The sequence below is a fragment of the Geotrypetes seraphini genome, chromosome 13 (genome assembly GCF_902459505.1).
Source record: "Geotrypetes seraphini chromosome 13, aGeoSer1.1, whole genome shotgun sequence".
Taxonomy (NCBI): Eukaryota; Metazoa; Chordata; class Amphibia; order Gymnophiona; family Dermophiidae; genus Geotrypetes; species Geotrypetes seraphini.
The window spans coordinates 12,341,452-12,361,940 of NC_047096.1; the positions used below are offsets into that span (position 1 = coordinate 12,341,452).

A 20,489-nucleotide genomic window follows, 5' to 3' on the forward strand; every position below is an offset into this window, starting at 1 on the left:
GACTGGGCAAACAAATGGCAAATGCGCTTCAACGTGGACAAATGCAAGGTCATGCATATAGGGAAAAAGAACCCGTTGTTCAGCTACAAATTAGGGGGGGTATTGTTGGGAGACAGCAGACTCGAGAGAGACTTGGGTGTGCTGGTGGATGCATCACTGAAGCCATCTGCACAGTGCGCAGCAGCCTCGAAAAAAGCCAACAGGATGCTGGGCATCATAAAGAAGGGCATAGCAACCAGAACACGGGAAGTCATCATGCCTTTGTATCGAGCGATGGTACGTCCACATCTGGAGTACTGCGTTCAGTATTGGTCGCCGCACCTCAAGAAGGACATGGCGGTACTTGAGAGAGTCCAAAGGAGAGCAACGAAATTGGTAAGAGGGCTGGAACACTGCTCATATGCCGAGAGGCTGGATAGGCTGGGGCTCTTCTCTCTGGAGAAAAGGAGGCTCAGGGGAGATATGATAGAGACTTTCAAGATCATGAGGGGCATAGAGAAGGTGGATAGGGACAGATTCTTTAGACTGAAGGGGACAGCAAATACGAGGGGACATTCTGAGAAACTGAAGGGAGATAGGTTCAAAACAAATGCAAGGAAGTTTTTTTTCACCCAAAGGGTAGTGGACACTTGGAATGCGCTACCGGAGGAAGTGATCAGACAGAATACGGTACAAGGATTCAAACAGGGATTGGATGGATTCCTGAGGGATAAAGGGATCGTGGGATACTGAGGGAGGAGCTGGGAGGTAACACAAGTATAGGAAGTAAATCAGGTAATGAGTATAAACTAACCTGGTCGTGCATGTGCAAGACCGGAGGGCTAGGACTTCGATAGGAAGGCAGGACTTAAATGGGAAACCAAGGTGGCAAGGGAGCCCCTTCTGATGGTTCAGACAGGTCTTGACCTGTTTTGGGCCGCCGCGGGAGCGGACTGCTGGGCGGGATGGACCTGTGGTCTGACCCGGCGGAGGCACTTCTTATGTTCTTATGTGGCCTCCAGAATTATATACAATATTCTAAATGAGGTCTCACTTAATCTTATACAGGGGCATCAAAACCTCCTTTTTCCGACTGGCCATACCTCTTCCTATGCATCGTAGCATCCTTCTAGCTTTTGCCGTCACCTTTTCAATCTGTTTAGCCACCTTAAAATCATCACATATAATCACACCTAAATCCCGCTCTTCTGTCATGCACATAAGTTCTTCACCCCTACACTATACCATTCCCTCGGGTTTTTGAAGATCATGAAAGGGACAAGCAGCAGGCATAGGTGGACAGAATACATCAGATGGATATAAAGGCATGCTTACCAGTACTGTCAATAGATGCCATACTTACATATGTAAGTATGCACACACAAACTGATACTAAAATTAATAGTGCATCCCATCCCAATAGTTAGAGATCAATATGCATAAATGTATACCAATATGACTTATGCTTTCCTGCTGGTTAACACATCTTTCTTTAATTCTTCTTTAAATGAAAAATCTGACTCCATTCCATCATTCTGGTCTTGCCGGAATCATCTCCATGTGCTTTTATTGCTAGAACATAAATTGGCTAGAACTACCCCTAATAGGAAAAAGCATTTCTTTCTATTTGGATTCCGTATATCCAATCCTTGAGTCTCAGAGCTCGCAGTGACATCTTAAATGTCTTATGATTTGCTGTTTTGCAGCTCTTTTGAGGGGTTCCTGGGGAGCACATGGGAGATGCAGAGGTTGTGTTTGGGGTTTTTTTCTCTCTTCTACTTTCTCTTTTTGCTGTATAGTGGTTGGATATTGTTTTCTCCAGGTATCTTTTCTGTTGTTCTTCGGGTGGGGGGTAAAGTCCTACATTTGGATATTACTACAGACTGTTTTGCAGGGCCCTTTAAACTCCGTCCACAAGGTTTTCCGGGGCCCATAAGAGTCCAGGGTCTTGGAACACTATTTTTTTTACCACTTGGTTATGTATAAGGACACAACTGTTTCTTCACCTGTATTTGTCTCTTCTGCTGACAACCACGTTACTAAGTTCATACAGTAGTTCTTTGACAGGTTTTATCTGTGTTGCTTGTCTATTTTATTGGTTTTCTGGGTGTACTAATTGGCAGAATCTTTTTTTTCCAGTTGTCCGTTTATCCAGGAGAGCTCTTTCTGAGGGGAGGGAGGGTTCATATGCTTTGGGAACTGGTAGGAGTCTACTGTGTACTTACCTTTTTCTTGAATATCTCAACAGACATTAATATTTGATTTTTTTTTTGTTTTGTGGGTGGGGGAGAGAACTTTTTTGGGGGGAGGGGAACTGGATGACCAGAATTGTTATATTCTGTTTATTGTTATTTTTCTGTGCAGTCATCAATAAAATCAGCTACATAAACTTTAGAGAACTGATTCTTGAAGATTTTAGACCCTCAGAAGGAGTGGCCAAGGCAGCACAAACCTGGTGAGCTCTATGCTCTCCTCTCTTGCTTCAGCACCCCATTATGAAAGGGGTAGTGTGGTTGACCTCCTCACCAGAGCAGTGAAGAATGGAGATTCGTCACTGGGACTGCAGCTGGACAAACTGTGGAAGAGGGCTCTATATTGAGGCAATTAGAAGGAGCTGCTACCTCTTTGGGGCATGATGTTTCTTTATCCATCCCCCTACCCCAGGGTTTCTAGTCATTTGCCATGCCTGACATCTACAGTATAGCAGTGAGAATGCATGAATTATAGGCAGCTGCAGGATTGGTGCTGTTGAATACTTTGGGCAAGGGCAGAGTTCCATCTGAGAAATGCCGAGAGTTGGAAATCGTTGAAAGAGCAGATATTTCTGGGTCCCCTGTGGCAATAAAGCACAGTTACTTACCGTAACAGTTGTTATCCAGGGACAGCAGGCAGATATTCTCAACAGTGGGTGACATCACTGACGGAGCCAAGCAGCGGACAGCCAAGCATGCCTTGGCTTTCTACTTGCAACACACTCAACCTCACAGAACAGCCCCACAACTTTTCATCTCCTTCGATCCAAATAAGTTGGGGCATCCTGTCTCTAAGCGAAACATCTCCAACTGGATGGCTGCTTGCATCTCTTTCTGCTATGCTCAGGCTGGTCTCCCTCTGCAGGGTCGAGTCACGGGCCACAAAGTTAGAGCTATGGCGGCATCTGTACTTTCCTCAGATCAACTCCTATTGAAGAAATCTGCAAGGCTGCCACTTGGTCCTCGGTTCATACATTCACCTCTCATTACTGTCTGGATACTTTCTCCAGAAGAGATGGCCATTTTGGCCAATCAGTTTTGCAAAATTTTTTTTCTTAACTTGCCAACTCTCCCTCCATCCCATTATATTTAGCTTGGAGGTCACCCACTGTTGAGAATATACTGCCTGCTTGTCCTGGGATAAAGCACAGTTACTTATCGTAACAGTTGTTATCCAGGGACAGCAGGCAGATATTCTCACAACCCACCCTCCTCCCCTGGTTGGCTTCTTAGCTAGTTATCTGAACTGAGGTTCCTCACAGGAGACGCGCGCCCTAACTCGGGCGGGAAGGCACTTGTACATGCGCAGTGGAGTACTAGGAAGCTCTTACAAAGATCTACAAGCAAGTCTGCTTTCGAGGCTGTCCACTGCTTAAAGCGTGAAGAACAGGTGTAATCGATGAAGGTCGTTCTGGTCGCCCATTGACAAGGAGGATGCCTTGATTAGAGAAGACCGACTGATAACGGTGTCAATTGGCTGCAAATTTGGATATCAGCTATGGATTTGCATTTGCCATAATGCATAATGACTTGGGATATAGGGAAGTCTGTGATGGGTTCCCAAACACCTTATTGATCTGCACAAACAACAGTGTGTGGAGGATGTGACCCAGTTCCTGAGATGGTATGAAGATCATCTGAATATTTTAGAGAGAATTGTCACCAGCAACAAGATATGGATGCATCACTCCAACCCGGAGAGCAAAAGACAAAGCATGATGAAGTAAAGGAAGCGGTGCTCACCTGGCTTCAGGATCAGCCAAAAAACTTCTTGAATGATACAACAAATATGTCATCTTGCATGGAGACTATGTGGAAAAGTGATATGTTCAATTGCTCACAGTTACTTTTACTAAAGCTGTTAAATGTATTTTACCTTTACTTTTTGATTTAAGGGCAGAATGGCTGAGAGCAGGCAGGGTGTGTGTAAGGCAGAGTGGCTGAGGGCAGGTGGGATATGAGTAAGTGAGTGAGAAAGAGAGAGAAGGGCAGAGTGGCCAAGGGTAGGTGGGATGTGAGTGAAGTCACCAATCAGACTTCATGTTTCATTTTCCCAGAGAAAATATGAAAATATATTGGTCACTAATAGCAACTTTTTTGGAGATCTTTCTTTTCTCCTGTTCTTATAAATATGCCCTATTTAAGTGTTATTGATCAGTTTCACTCAGTTTGTAAGATTGGCACACCACCTATCAAGAGGCCAGTTTGTATGAGACTGAAATATAACAGATCATGCCAAGTACGCCTTGATCTGTACACCAGTTGTATTAAACTGTATTTGTATGTGGAGGAGAGTTTGGCGTAGTGGTTAGAGCTACAGCCTCAGCACCCTGAGGTTGTGGATTCAAACTTCAATCTGCTCCCTATGACTCTGGGCAAGTCACTTAAGTCTCCACTGCCCTAGGTACATTAGATAGCTTCGGAACCCACTGCGACAGACAGGAAAAATGCTTGAAGGACCTATATGTAAGCCGCTTTCAGTGTTATCGTAAAACTACAAAAAGGCAAGTCCCAATCCCTCCCTTATGTACGTTGCCTAGTTACTATTTACTGTATATACTCAAATATAAGTCGAGACCCCCTTTTTCCCCGAAAAATGGTTGACTTGAATATAAGTTGGGCGGCTTAATATTCAAGTGCTCTGCCCTGTCAAGCTCTGCACCCAGCTCCCTTTCTGCCAGGCACTGCACCCAGCCCCCTTCCTTCCTTCCCTCCCCTCTCAGACTCTGCACCCAGCACCTTTTCTTCCCTCCCTCCTTCCCCTGTCAGGCACTGCACCCAGCTCCCTTTCTGTCAGGCACTGCATCCAGGACCCTTCCTTCCCTCCCCCGTCAGACTCTGCACCCTTCCTACCTCCCAGGCTCTGTACCCTGCCGCTCTCCCTGTCCTAGCCTCATACCTCTACTGCCGATTGTCGGTGGAGGTGTAGCGGGCAGGAGCGAACTTTCCAAGTTCCTGCCCCACTGTTAACTGGCTGCCGTGAGTGTCTTTGGCCGCTAAGAAGCACAAGCAGGTGCGCAATTTAGCGCTGATGCTCAGTGCGAGAATTTGCAGTAGCCATTAAGGAGGATGCTCAGCACTGAGCAGCAGCGCCAAACTTTTTTAATCTAGGGGTAATTTGGCTTGAAGCAGTTGGGAAACACTGCTCTATAGATTACTCACCAACCTAAATTAACATCACAGTTCTGTACCAAATTCCTTCCCATGAACAATTAGATACCACATGCTCTTATTCTCATGTTATCCATGATTGCATCTTATACATGCTGCTGCTGCTAAGAAAAGTCTAAAGCTTTATTTTTCCCCAATGACTATGATGCAGGAGGATCTGATTGTGCAATGGGAGAAATGGAAGAAAGAGCAAGCAATAAAAAGCTGCAAAACACAGTGAGCAAGGAGTCATGGAAACAAAATGAAAGAACAAGTGAGAAAAGGCAGCAAAAACAAAATTCTTATTTAGATCTATGCATGAATGATCCCATTCACAATAAAAGGATACGGTCAGTACCGGGAAATAAGGTTCGTCCAGTTAACAGCTCGGCCATAATGCATCCCACAGACCAAATATCAACTGGGCAAGAAACCAAAATTAAGAAAAAAAAATGATCAGCTGCAAAAGAAAACTATACAGGTAACCCTCACAGTGACATATCCCACCAGGACCACATAAGGTTGATTGGCTATGTGCTGAAGGGGATCCCTGCTAGCACAATGGATAGCTCTAGAGGTTAGTTTCATAGGTCAAAAGGGACAAATGAGCACCAAAAGTGATAGGAAACTGTACTGTGAGCAAGATCACTGGGATCGAAAGATTAGGTTCTTATCTCTGCTAATCTTCTTTCTTGTACATCCATCCTTTATTCTGAGAACTGGTGGGAAGTATTTATCCCCTATTGCCAGGGACTGTAGGAAACTTCAATCAACAGAATTGAGCCCCTCCCATTGTGCTTTTCTCCTGGATCCCAGTTAGTCGACAGCCAAGAAACTCTATAGTAGTGATAAATCTCTCAGGTTTTAAACGTTATGATAACAAATAAACTATTGTCATCAATTCCTAACATTCACTTTTTTATACGTCTCTATTGATGTTCTTATTCCCTCTCTGGGCAGTTAAACTTGTGGTGGACATATCATAACTATACAGACATCGGGCTTCAGGACCTCTTATGATATATATATCATTTCAAGTTCCTGTCTTGCATATTTTTATAATCATTTATATCCATCAACATTGATGGTGCAGGATCCACCGAATTTCAAGATAAGTTTTCAATTAGAATTAGAAGTTTTTGTTCACACGATTCATGTTTTTAAAGAAAATATTTATGGGTATTATTAATTTAAAAATAAATTGAAGGATTATAAATAAAGATTCAATAGGGATTAGTAGAAGGTGGTGGACATAAATGATTATAAAATTACCAGTGTTTAAGCCGTTACATTAACGGATGCTAGAATAGATGTGTAGACTTTTAGCACAATTGGGGGTTGAGGCGTTTCTTTCTGTCTGTCTTTCTTTCTCTCTCCCTGACCCCTTTCTTTCTTTCTTTCTGTCTGGCTGTCTTTCTCCCTGGCCCCCCATCTGTCTCTCTCCCTGCCCCCCTGTCTTTATGTCTCTCTCCCTGACCCCGTCTGTCTCTTCTCCCTTCCTTTTACCCCCCCATGTCCAGAAGCACCCCTTCCCTGCTCCCCCTGTCCAACAGTAACCCTTCTCCCTTCTTTTTACCTCCCCCCCTGTCCAGCAGCACCCCTTCCCTGCTCCCCCTGTCCAGCAGTAAGCCCTTCTCCCTTCCTTCTACCTCCCCCCTGTCCAGTAGTACCCCTTCTCCCTTCCCTGCTCGTCCTGTCCAGCATCCGCTAGCCCAGGCAGCCTCGGGGCTTTTGCTAGGCTGCACGCTCTACTATGCATGCGGAAACCGTGGGTGAAGCGTTTGAAAGCAGCACACTGAGAAGTCTCCTGGTTTTTGTGGTGGTCTGCAGTGGTTCTGGGCTCGGAAGGCAATGTTTAAACTGCCGCAGGCTCCTAGTGATGGGGAAACCGCCACACGCTCATTCTTGAGATGGGAAAACTGCCGCATGCTCTACTGCGCATGCGGAAACCGCTGAATGAAACAGCCGCACTCTCCTTTTTCTGCCTCCTTCTTCTGCGCATGCGGAGGCATGGACGCACGGAGTTTGAAGTGCGCTTGCATGCTAAGAGTTTTATTATAGCAGATACAAGACAGGAACTTGAAATGATATATACATCATAAGAGGTCCTGAAGCCCGATGTCTGTATAGTTATGATATGTCCACCACAAGTTTAACTGCCCAGAGAGGGAATAAGAACATCAATAGAGACATATAAAAAAGTGAATGTTAGGAATTGATGACAATAGTTTATTTATTATCATAACGTTTAAAACCTGAGAGATTTATCATTAAAATTGTCCATTTTTGATCATCTGGATAACCCCCTTTTTGCTATAAGTCACTTAAACTCACTGGCAGGTTTTTAGGACATTACTGGAAAAATAGCTGTGGTGAAATCAAATGGCTCAATTATGAAAAAAAGTGAAGTAATTTCTACCAAGAGGTAACCTAGACAGAACTCAGACCTAAAAATGACTGTGAAAAAATGAAAGAAAATAACAGGGCCAAAAAGCTAAGAAAAACAGAGTAAGGGTAGAAAACCCTTACAAAACAAAGAAAAATCCCATGCTACTTACAAAACTGAAGAAGCAGGATGGCAAAAACACAAAAGAAAATATTTTTCTGGCTGCCGCAACAAAAGACACATCTCAGCTCTGGAGAATGTGAAACTATTGGCCCCACTTGACTCAAGCAGGCGGTGAGGTACTCATACAGACCTACTGAAGGCTTTTGGAAGAGTTTGGAACTCAGGGGCTCTGTTGGGGGACATCACCCACATTGTTCTCAGAGAATCAATTTGCCATGATGGATCAATGCAGGGAGGAATTGCTGCAATTATATTAAGAACTTCATATGTTCTACTCTGAGAACAAGTTGAAAACCTGAGAGTTTGGTCACCTGTTTGATTGTAATGCATCCAGTTCAGCATAATCTCTGGAGCTCGATACCACCGAGTAGCCACATAACCAGTCATCTCATCATCTGTGTGCCGGGCCAGTCCAAAATCCAGGATCTACAAGAAAGCAGAGAATTGCATTTCCCTTGCAGAAAGGGTTCTTACTGTTGACTGGTCACACAATCTATAAGAGTGGCAAGGTAGAATGATCTTGTGTGGATGGGATGATGTGTGTGGAACAGATCAAGGAGGGGAGCTGAACAGTCCAAATAGGACATGGACATGAAGGAAGAGAATTAAAAATCTAAAATCATAACAGACATGATCAGTTTATGCAAGAGATAGAGACCATGCCTGCTTACTCACCATCCCAAAAATCTAAAAAAACTCATTCATCCACGGCCCTGTACAGAGAATCACACAGTTTGCCAAACCCACAAGTCAAACATGCTGGTGACTTACTGCAAATGCCTCACCTTGAGTTCACAGTCCTCATTTACAGCCAGATTACTAGGTTTCAGATCCTGAGGAGAAAAAAAAAATCCCCATCAGTCATGCATTCCCTGCTAACAGATGCAGTAGGAGCAAAGTCTAAATACTTCTTTGAATATAGCATTTCTAGCTGTTTATGTGATTAACATAAGGCTTTCCCTTCTTTTATAAACAATCTGTATCGTTCTTCATGCCCCAGTATTTGATAATCTATTGCTGTTTTTCTTTCCTCTATACTGTTCCCGTCTCTAGATTCCAGTGCAGTTTCTCCAATTCAGGAAAAAATTTTCAATTCGATTTGATTTTGCCAATTGGATCAATTCTTCAATTCGATTTGATTTGCTTTCTATGATATAGCTTTAAAATTAGCTGGCAAGTTTATTTTGCAGCCTCTTCACCCACCCCACCCCCTTTCTGTCTGCAACCCCACTGTAAAACTAAACAAGCCAGATTAGTACAGATCAATCCTGCACAGTTAATGCCAACAGAAAAGCATGTCTTTTTCTGCACACACAGAACACAGATACACTCTCACCAAGCATAGAATAAGTAACTGCAAACTAAAAATAGACTATGTAGACAACAATGAAACGGCACCTAAGAAGCCAGATTCTGCATACAATACAGCACCACAGAAACAGTGATGCATGTTCCCGAGTACTGTGCAAAATATAAAGACAGCAGATGTAAATTTGAAGACTGATAAATACCAATCACCACACAGAAAACAAAAATGAAAATAAGATACCATATTATTGAACTAATACATTTTTCTATTAGCTTTCAGAGGCCAAAATCTCTTTCCTCAGACCAGTACAATAAAAAATGGTTGCCCGTGGAGGCACAAATTCTTTTAAAATTGGGATGTCTTTATTATAAAGGTACTGATGGGTCTGGTCCCTTCCTACTTGACAGACTTGTTTTGTTACTCTTCTACACATTATTCGCGTACTATTAAAGCTTTCTTTGGTTTTCCACCATTCAAGGGCTTTAAATATAAAAGATGTCCTGATCATGATAAAACACTCTTTTCAGATTGCTTTATGGGACAAAGATTTTAAGCGTCTCTTATTGTCATCTATTTCTTATCTTCACTATAGTAAACATCTCAAGACTTTCTTGTTTTCTAAGCTTCTCGGTTCTTAATATTAACATATCTATCAATTTGAATTATGTTTTGTAGCTAGTCTTTTGTAAACCGCATTGAACTTTATGGTAACTGCGGTTTAGAAATAAATTCTTATGTTATTTATGTACCCAAGCTTTTCTGCCAGCAAATTTACCAAAGCAAAAATTTGCCTTGGGAGCCACTGAATTAATACATCTGAGAGAACCCCTCCTATATATTTAGGCCATAAGCAAGTGGATGGAGTGCATGCAAGGTGAAAGCGACTGGGAGTGTCCAATGGATCCAGTGAAAGCAAGAAAAGGAATCGGCTTCAGGAGGTGGTGTATAACACTGGATCCTCGCTTCCTTCTCCTGATCCTGGAGTGTCTGCTTCCTATACCATAATATCGCCATTTCTTTTAGAAACATGATGGCAGATAAAGGCCAAATAGCCCATCCAGTTTGTCCATCTGCAGCATCCACGATCTTCTCCTCTCCCTAAGAGATCCCATACATCCTTATTCCCCTTCTCTCCTCTCAGATCCCTTCACCATTTTTCTCCATCTTCTTTTTCTTCCCATGCCTAGATTTCTACCCTTTTTTTCCTATCCCATGTATCTCTTCCTATCACTAGCCATTAAGTTTTCCTTACCAATCACCCCAACAAAAAGAGAAACTAAATTAACTAGAAGCACCAAATGGCGTAGTGGTTAGAGCACTGGTTATCCCATGGAAAATTTTATACTGGGGAGACTCTTCATTGGATTGATAGTGTCTTTAGAGAGGAAGTCTGTCTGAACTTAAGACTAAAGCATTCCCACATATTTTGCATTCTTACATCAGTTCTTGAAGATATTTAAATAGTGTGCCATCAGATGAAAAATTAGAACACTTATCCACGCCCTCATCACCTCATGCTTAGACTACTGAAATTCACTACTCTCAGGCCTTCTGCTTAGCCATCTCGATCCCCTTCAATCCATCCAGAATTCGGCTGCATGACTTATATTCCAGGAGAGCCACTATACTCATGTTACCCTTCTCCTAAAGTCACTTCATTGGCTTCCCATCCATTTCCGAATACAATTCATACTCCTCTTACTGACCTACAAATGTACTCACTCAGCTGCCCCTCACTATCTCTCTTCACTTATCTCCCCTTATGATTCCTCCCCCCCCCCCCCCCGTGAGCTCCGCTCAGCTGGCAAGTCCCTCTTCTCAGCTGGCAAGTCCCTCTTCTCTGGGCCCTTCTCTTCAACTGCCAACTCCAGATTCTGTCCCTTCTGCCTTGCTACACAATATGCTTAGAACAAGCTGCCTGAATCCCTATGACCTGTACAATCCCCCCCCTCTCATGCTCACCTTCATCATCCTCGTTGCTTGTAATTCTGATCAATTGTAATTACTTGTTAAATCTTGTTTATTTGTTGTGAAAACTCCCCTCCTCATGCTCACCTTAATATCTTCATTACTTGTAAATCTGGTTAATTGTAATTTCTTATTAAATTTTGTTTAATTGATGTGAACCGCCTAGAACTCCCTGGGTATGGCGGTATACAAAAATAAAGTTATTATTATTATTATTAGCTACAGCCTCAGCACCTTGAGGTTGTAGGTTCAAACCCCGTACTGCTCCTTGTGACCCTGGGCAAGTCACTTAATCCTCCACTGCCCCAGGTACATTAGACAGATTGTGAGTCCGACAGGAATGACAGGAAAAATACTCGAGTACCTGATTTGTAACCTGTTCTGAGCTCCTTTGGGAGGACAGGCTAAAAAAAATTGAATAAATAAGTAAATTGTACTTTATTGAAACAAACACCAAGCATTGAAAGCCAATAAAATTTACACAAATATGCTCCCTAACTGCCCCAGAATTTTGACAATCTGTCCCACTAAAGCTGCCAAGATCTGTTATTGAACTTTTAGTCATTTTAAAGAGCTCTTAACACATAAGAACGTAAGAATTACCAGTAGTCCATCGTGCCCAGCAGTCCACTCATGCGGCGGCCCTTAGGTCATAGACCAGTGCCCTAACTGTGACTAGCCTTATCTGCGTACGTTCTGGTTCAGCAGGAACTTGTCTAACTTTGTCTTGAATCCCTGGAGGGTGTTTTCCCCTATAACAGCCTCCAGAAGAGCGTTCCAGTTTTTTACCACTCTCTAGGTGAAGAAGAACTTCCTTACGTTTGTACAGAATCTATCCCCTTTTAACTTTAGAGAGTGCCCTCTCGTTCTCTCTACCTTGGAGAGGGTGAACAACCTGTCTTTTATCTACTAAGTCTGTTCCCTTCATTATCTTGAATGTTTCAATCAAGTCCCTTTCAGTCTCTTCTTTTCAAGGGAGAAGTGGCCCAGTTTCTCTAATCTCTCACTGTATGGCAACTCCCCCAGCCCCTTAACCATTAGTCGCTCTTCTCTGGACTCTTTCAAGTAGTACTGTGTCCTTCTTCATGTATGGCGACCAGCGCTGGATGCAGTATTCCAGGTGAGGGCATACCATGGCCCGGTACAGCTGCATGATAACCTTCTCCGATCTGTTCATAATCCCCTTCTTAATTATTCCTAGCATTCTGTTCGTCCTTTTCACTGCTGCTGCGCATTGTGCGGACGGCTTCATCGACCAGTACTCCCAAGTCTCTTTCCTGGGGGGGGGGGGGGTCTCTACAAGTAATGCACCAGACATCCTGTATTCGTGTATAAGATTTTTGTTACCGACATATATCACCTTACATTTATCCACATTAAACCTAATTTGCATGTTGCAGCCCATTTCTCGAGCGCGTGTATATCACGTTGCAGGTCTTCGCAATCCTCCCGCATCTTCACTACTCTGAATAACTTCGTATCGTCTGCAAATTTAATCACCTCACTCGTCATACCAATTTCCAGGTCGTTTATAAATATGTTGAAGAGCACGGGTCCAAGCACCAAACCCTGTGGCACTCCACTCGTAATGCTTTCCCAGTCCAAATATTGTCCATTTATCCCCACTCTCTGTTTCCTATCCGCCAGCCAATTTTTAATTCACATGAGTATTTCACCCTCGATTCCATGGCTCGCAATTTTTCAAAGTAGAAGTTCATGTGGAACCTTGTCGAATGCTTTCTGAAAATCCAGATATGCAATGTCGACCGAGTCACCCTTATCTATCTGCTTGTTTACTCCCTCGAAGAAGTGCAGCAAGTTTGTCAAGCAAGATCTTCTTTTGCTGAAGCTGTGCTGGCTGGTCCTTATCAGACTGTGTCCGTCAAGGTGATCAAAGATGTGGTCCTTTATCAGTGCCTCTACCCTCTTTCCCGGTACCGAGGTCAGACTCACTGGTCTGTAGTTTCCCAGATCTCCCCTCAAACCTTTCTTGAAGATCGTCATAACATTTGCCATTTCCAGTCTTCCGGAATCCTTCCCGATTTGATCGACAGATTGGATATTAGTTGACACAGTTCAGCTATAGCCCCTTTCAGTTCCTTGATTAGCCTTGGATGGATGCCATATGGTCTCGGGGATTTATTGTTTTTAAGCCTATCAACCTGCCTGCATACCTCTTCTAGACTGACCGTCAACCCTGTCAGTTTCCCATCTTCGTTTCCTGCATATAGCCTGTTGGCTTCCGGTATGTTGTGTATATCCTCTTCGGTAAATACAGATGCAAAAAATGTGTTCAGGTTGTCGGTGATGGCTTTGTCCTCCTTTAGCACTCCCTTTATTCCATGGTCATCCAACAGCACCACCGCTTCCTTTGCGGGTTGTTTCCCCTTAATATATCTAAAGAATGGCTTGAAGTTTTTTGCCTCCTTGACTATTTTTTCCTCGTAGTCTCTTTTGGCCTCTCTTACCGCCTTATGGCACCTGCTTTGATGTTGTTTGTGCTTTTTTCCAGTTTTTGTCCGTTTCCATTCCTTAAACAAAGTCTTCTTGTCTCTGATCGCTTCCTTCACTGCTACAGTGAGCCACGTCGGTTCTTTGTTCTTTTTCCTCTTGGATCCCAAATATTTAAGGAAGAGAGAATTACATAGATTTTTGTCCTTGTTACTGTGGTTTGTTTATGGAGTTGTTGCTTGGTCCACAGTGGTAGTTATGTTTTTTCCTTACACTGTGATGCCCTGGTGCTTACTTAATTTCCAAAAACAGGCTAGTTTGATGGCCTTGAAATTGTTCAATATAAATACGCATGAGATCTGCATTTCACTGTTGGCTCTTTGTTCTTCAGTTATGGGTGGCTGCTGAATAAAAAGCAGTCAGAGACCCAAGAAGAAAACCAAAAGGCACTTCCTTTTATATGACCACTTGAAGGCTGAGCAAAATCAAAACAACCTACAACAAAAACACCACATAAAATAACATTAAGGAGGGAGGCATTTTCTTTTCTCAGTTATGGTAGAACATTTTAGTACCTGCTTAATTATGGGAGGAAAATTAGGAAGAACATTGAAAGTAGTTATTAAGTCCCAATAATGTAAGTTAAAGGATAAATCTAAGCCACAGAAAAACAAACAAACAAACATGCATATGAAGATCAATTATCAATTTGTATAGCAAGTATTCCTGCTGAGAAGTTTATCTTAAACATAGCTTTAAAAAAAATGAGGATAATTATGTATATTTTCATACCTACCCTGTGAATAATGCCAGCTGAATGGATATACTGCAGACAGGGAAAAGGAGGAGCAGGAAACAAAAAAACAAAAATCACATATTACTAGTAAAAATGCTGAAAGTTATCTAGTTAGAAAATGAAGGGTTTAATGGGAGGGTTTATGATCTTATAATGAATAATGGGCTTAGAGGGAGGGTGGAGGGAGGGTTGCATTTATATTTATAAGATACAATGATAAGATGTTCAAGTGCTCTAATTAATAGTGTTTATTATGAATTCTGTACACTTGATGAAAGTTTAAAAATGAATAAAGAATTAAAAAAAAAAAAAAAGAAAATGAAATTCCTGGTAAAGTTTCCATTCTAAACTTTACTTCTAGTAATCATTTCTATATAGCTACTAGACATATTGAGCACTGTCTCTTTGTTTCACCCAGTGCAACCATGAATGTGTCAGGATGTTTTAGAAAATGTTAAGGGGACAATTCTCCAAGGCTCATGGAAGCCGAGTACTAGCAGCTTTTCCACTCAGATTATTTATAGGCTTGAGCCTGGCGCTGGCAGCAGCTCTAATTCACAGCTTTAATGTGCAATTTTTATTGACTACTGCTTTCAGTAAACTACTATTACCGTATTTCCCAACGATAGGCCGTGGCTTATACACTGATTTTACAAACCTGCCTATGAGTGTGGCTTGCTTAAATGGGGCGGCCTAAACATATGAAAACTCTTTTTAAAATCACATACCTTTTAAAATCACCCCCCCTGTACCTTTTTAAATCCTGGCTCGCTCCTGTCTTTCCCTCGCTGGACGTCTGCCTCCTCCAATCTCACGGCCAGCGGTGCAGAGCAGGAGTGAGCTTTCGTGCTCCAGTGAGGGAGGTATTTAAGGGTGATTTAAAAAGGTATGGGAGGGTTTGATTTAAAAATGTACAGCTACTCCAGTAATGCCGCGGCTAATAACATGGGGCGGCTTATCTAACAGTTTTAAAACATAAATCAGCATTTTCTGCGGCCTATAGAATGGGGCAGCCTATCATGTGGTGTGGCCTAGTGCTACTAGATCTACACAGCGCTGTACATTAAACACATAAGAGACCGTCCTTGTTCGACAGCGCTTACAATCTAATCAAAACAGACAAACAAGGGATTAAGGAATGGTATTTGGTTGATTTTACCCAAAGCAGAGACTGAAAAGTCACCAAGATACAGATAATAAGCTGACAAATTTCTATAGCATTTGCTAGGAAAGCCAACACCAGCACAAGATCCTGGCCTACTAGTGTCTAAAGTCAAAAAAATATATTGTGAGATTTAGCTAAGAGCAGCATGCTGGTCAGCATTTTGAAGGTTAATATTTCAAAAGGCCAGAACAATAAATTAGCATAAAGCTGAAAACTAGTAAACAAAATGAAGAAACTTGCTGGAAGTAATAACAAAGCACACTGACCAATAACTTTCACATCATATAGTTGGTCACCACAGTTAAGAGACAGCAGGTGGATGACAGATTTTCTAACCTCCTATTATCTCTAAATTCCTGCAGTACAGAACAACGGTAGGCTATGATGCACTGCAGTTTGTTTTCACATTCAAGAGTCTAACTCAAAGGATCAGAATCAGACGTCAATAACTAATTATACAAAAAATACTATCCTCCCCTCCCATTAATGGATGGCATTTTGGAACAAGAAACTTATAATGCTCCTGAAGCAACTGCAGTGATAATAAATAGGCTCAAAATAAGGCAGTCTTAATATAGCCCTACAAAGAAATTTTACTGATAAATCTATCACAGTATACTTACTAGCCAGATCTTCCATGAGTATCAATAATACTGTACCTTTAAGCCCCTAAGTATTTGATAGATAAGGAACTGTACATGATCATCAGTAAGTTTCTGACACTTCACAATGTTGTTCAAATCTGCACCCATGAGATGTGTCACCAAGTACCTGAAACACAATATAAGCAGCATCTGGAATCATAGACAACAGAATAGCAGACATCTCAGGATATCATATAGGATGCTACCTACTAAACTGTTTAATAGTAAAGACTAAAAATATTCATAAGATAAATCAACACCAGAGATTCTATAAAGCAAGTTTCCAGCTTAATACAGAGAAAAGACCTCAGTGTTTCCCAGAAACACACCTGAGAAACTTTTTATGGCAAGTATATAGTTGCCATAGAGAAATACATCCTCGGTCCAAGAAAAACTCCGTTTCAAAAACTATATACAGCAGTCAAAAAACTTTTTTTTTTTTTTATAGATTTTCTTAGAACAATAGGAAACCAACACTTATCTTAGATGATCACTCTGTATCCTCTGGTATTGAAAAAATCTCTGCAGTTGAAACAAAACCCCTAGTGCTATATAATTGCAACGCACAGGGGAGTGACTGCCATGAAAAGAGGAGTCACTTTTGATTGGTGGCTTCTTTCCCCTTAGTTGTTTCCTATTGGCTATTAATAACACCAGCAAGTTCTTTTAAGAAGCTTTGGCAGGCCGAGTCGCCATTTTTTTACATGAGAATCTTTTAAGGGAACTATACTTAACATCGTAATTTTAAGTAAATGTTCTAACCAATAAGTTTTTTGAGCATTTTCTTTTGTTTTTTAGATATTTCCCTGATGCAGCATTTATGCAAAACAGGGCCTGTGGGAAATCTAAATCACTCCCTGTGCATTGTAATTATATAGCACATGGGGTTTTGGTTAAACTGTGGAGAGTTTTTCAATACCAGAGGATATAGAGTGATCATCTAAGATAAGTCTTGGTTTCCTATTGTTCTAAGAAAATCTATTAAAAAAAATTTTTTTTTTGACTGCTGTTTATAGTTTCTGAAATGGAGTTTTTCTGGACCGAGGATGTATTTCTCTATGGCAACTGAATACTTGCCATAGAAAGTTTCCCGGATGTGTTTCTGGGAAACACTGAGGTCTTTTCTCCATATTAAGCTGGAAACTTGCTTTATAGAATCTCTGGTGTTGATTTATCTTATGAATATTTTTGGGTGGTTACATATTTAGTATAATATTCAGCTTGTATAAATTTATTTTTGTTAATAGTAAAGACTGACACAGCATAAGAGATCACAGACAATGCTTCTTAAAGAACCTATTTCCTTCCAACCTAACCTCTTCCCATATCAGAAGCACCAATCACAGAATAATCAATGACTTAAATATCTCAAAAGTACAATCTCTAGGTATAGCTCTACAATTGTCTCTCTTGCAATGTGCAAGATGAAAATATAAGGTGTTACATGAGCTCTTTGAAGGATAATGCTTTTAAACCTATAAACTCAATGTTTGCCTTTACTTGTTCTATCCAACAATACCCTGAATGCAAATGCAAAAACACAAATAAAGCACATGCAATATATGATTATACAAATTAAAATGACAAAATTAAATATGCACCAACCACTTGTGAATGCAAAAATGAGGATTGTTTTATAAGCCATCTCTCACAGATGTGTTTTCATTTTAATAAAGCTTTGGCAATTGGCCAATGTGGATCTCACCTCTTCTCTGACTCTTTCTGGTAGCCAATCAGTGCCTCAGAGAACATCAAAGACCATAACCTTTCAAAAGTAAACATCCCAGAAGGTCACACAAACATAACTGTATGTGTAACCTTCTATACATGCAGACTTCGACAAGTCTAAAGTAACTACCAATCCTCCCAAATACTGCAAGAAGATAGAGTGCTCTGTTGTGCTGTGGCTCTATCAGAGTTTACACTTACACATCATTGAACTCCTCTAGCGATTTATCAGGCGTAAAAACGTCCAACAGACCAATCACCTGGAAGACAAAATTGAAATGCAAGCTGAATAAGAAAGCCACAGAGATAAATATTAAGAGTAAGTTGACTGGATCCTCTCCATCTAACCTTGCACCTACTGCACCAGCCCGGACAACAAAGATATTTACCTATAGCAGCTGTTCTCCAATGACAGCAAAACAATAAAAGATTGTGTAAAAGAAAATCGGATGTACCACTTTGTAGTTTAATAAGTGTTAAAAAAAGCCCTTAAAAACAAGTCACAAATGACCCACATAATGAAAACCAAATTATAAAATACAGATGACCCAACACAGGCTGTGTTTCAGCAAAATAAAAATGCTTTCCTCAGGGGTCTTATTGGGTCCTAAAAGATGGAGAGAGAAAAGATTAAAAATTTGTTATTTTTTAACCAAGAATAAGTGATGAAATGATGAAAAAAATGATGGAAAAAGAAGACAAGTTGTGATCATTAAGCCACAAAAAACCCAAAAGAAAAAATAGAGTGGTAATAAGAACTCAAAAAAAAAGTGAAAAACAATACAAAATTATGGAAAACACTCAAGACCCCAATGCACAATGCTCCAACCAAGTTTCCAAGTTTCCAAGTTTTTTAGTTTTTTAATATCCCGACCATCAAGTGAATATCTGGCCGGTTAACAAAGTTTTGTATTGGCTAAAAATATTATAAAATAAAGTGAACATAGAAGACATAGACTAGACAAACTGGATAGTGAGGAAAGTGGGGGGAGGAGGGGAGAAGTTACAAAGTTTAGAGAAAGAGGGGGGGTGGGGAAAGGATAGAACGAAAGGGATAGGGTGGCATTGTTGAGGCAAGTACTTATTCGCAGGGGGAGGTAGAAAAATGGAGAAAGAGAAACAAAAAAGAGAAGATTTGAAAGGAGAAAAAAGTGATTCTAGGTTCAATTGAAAGCATCTTGAAATAAGAATGTCTTTAAGCCTGACTTGAATTTAATTAGATTTTGTTCGTCCCGTAGGAATTGTGGGAGAGAATTCCATAGTGTGGGGGCGGTTACTGCGAAGTTGGTTTTTCGGGTGTAGTAGAATTCTTTTAAAGAAGGAATAAACAGGAGTTTTTGGTCGGTAGATCTTAGTATACGAGGGGAACTTTGTGGAATTAGTAATTTATCGAGGAATAGTGGTTGATGAAAAAGTTTAATTTTGAAAGCGAGTAAAATGATTTTGTAGGTGATGCGATGATTGATGGGGAGCCAATGGGCCTCTTTAAGGAGGGGAGTGACATGTTCATATTTGCCTTTTTTATATATTAGTTTTATTGCGGAATTTTGTATTAATTGCAGTCGTCGTAGTTCTTTTTGAGGGAGTCCGTTAAGGAGGGAGTTACAGTAGTCCAACTGGGAGATGACTAGGGAATGGGTCAAGATGTTGATAGAGTCAGTGTTTTCTCTGTCGAAGATGACGCCGAGGAGTTTGATTTTGGTTAGCATTTGTAGGGGTAAAGATTTGATTGTAATTGTTCCCAACAATGATTCAAATGATTTGATGGGAAGAAGAAGTCCACAGGATTTATCAATGTTGAGTGAGAGTTTGTTTGAATGTAGCCAGTCGCTTATGGTGTTTAATTTATTGTTTATTTCGGTTATGTCTGAAGCGTTAGTAGTATTGATAGGATGAAGGAGTTGAATGTCGTCGGCATAAGCGTAAATAGTAAATCCTATGGATTGAGCCAGAGTAAGAAGTGGGGATAGGAATAAGTTGAAAAGTAGAGGAGATAAGATTGAACCTTGAGGAATTCCAAATGTTTGGGGTATGGTAGGAGCAGTTTCGTTTTTTGCTTGAACTTTAGAGCAACGTTCGTGGAAATAGGATGTAAACCAAGAGAGGGCACTTCCGGTTATACCACAGTCTTTTAATCTGAGGAGAAGAAGGGAGTGATCGATAGTGTCAAAAGCCGCGGACAGGTCGAGGGAAATTAAAATAGTAGATTTCTGATGATCCTGGTAATAGTGTATGGTTGAGATAAGTCCTAAGAGTGATAGTTCTGTGGAGTGTGAAGAGCGAAAACCGGTTTGACATCATCAAGGTGGGAGTGATTTTTCTGTGTCAGGTGATGTTTAGCATGAAGACCATGCAAATTATATGCATGCTATTCTTGCAGAGCAGCCCCATTAAAAGGGGAAGGAACTGTATTTGGCACTTGCTCAGAAGAGCAATCACTAGGCATAGGTCCTCCCCCTGCCGCCATCCCTCAGCTGA

General features: G+C 41.2%; 1 protein-coding gene across 2 annotated transcripts in view; it reads right to left on the reverse strand.

Annotated features, from left to right (window-relative positions):
- MAPK14 (mitogen-activated protein kinase 14) overlaps positions 1-20,489 on the reverse strand; it is an 82,525-nt gene that overhangs the window by 22,330 nt on the left and 39,706 nt on the right. For both annotated transcript variants that reach the window (XM_033917336.1, XM_033917335.1), the window contains exons 3-8: positions 18,213-18,271; positions 16,299-16,410; positions 14,475-14,504; positions 8,736-8,783; positions 8,262-8,376; positions 5,731-5,802 (exon numbers count right to left, since the gene is read on the reverse strand). In XM_033917336.1, coding sequence (XP_033773227.1) covers positions 5,731-5,802; positions 8,262-8,376; positions 8,736-8,783; positions 14,475-14,504; positions 16,299-16,410; positions 18,213-18,271 — 436 coding nt within the window. The remainder of the gene's footprint in view (positions 1-5,730; positions 5,803-8,261; positions 8,377-8,735; positions 8,784-14,474; positions 14,505-16,298; positions 16,411-18,212; positions 18,272-20,489) is intronic.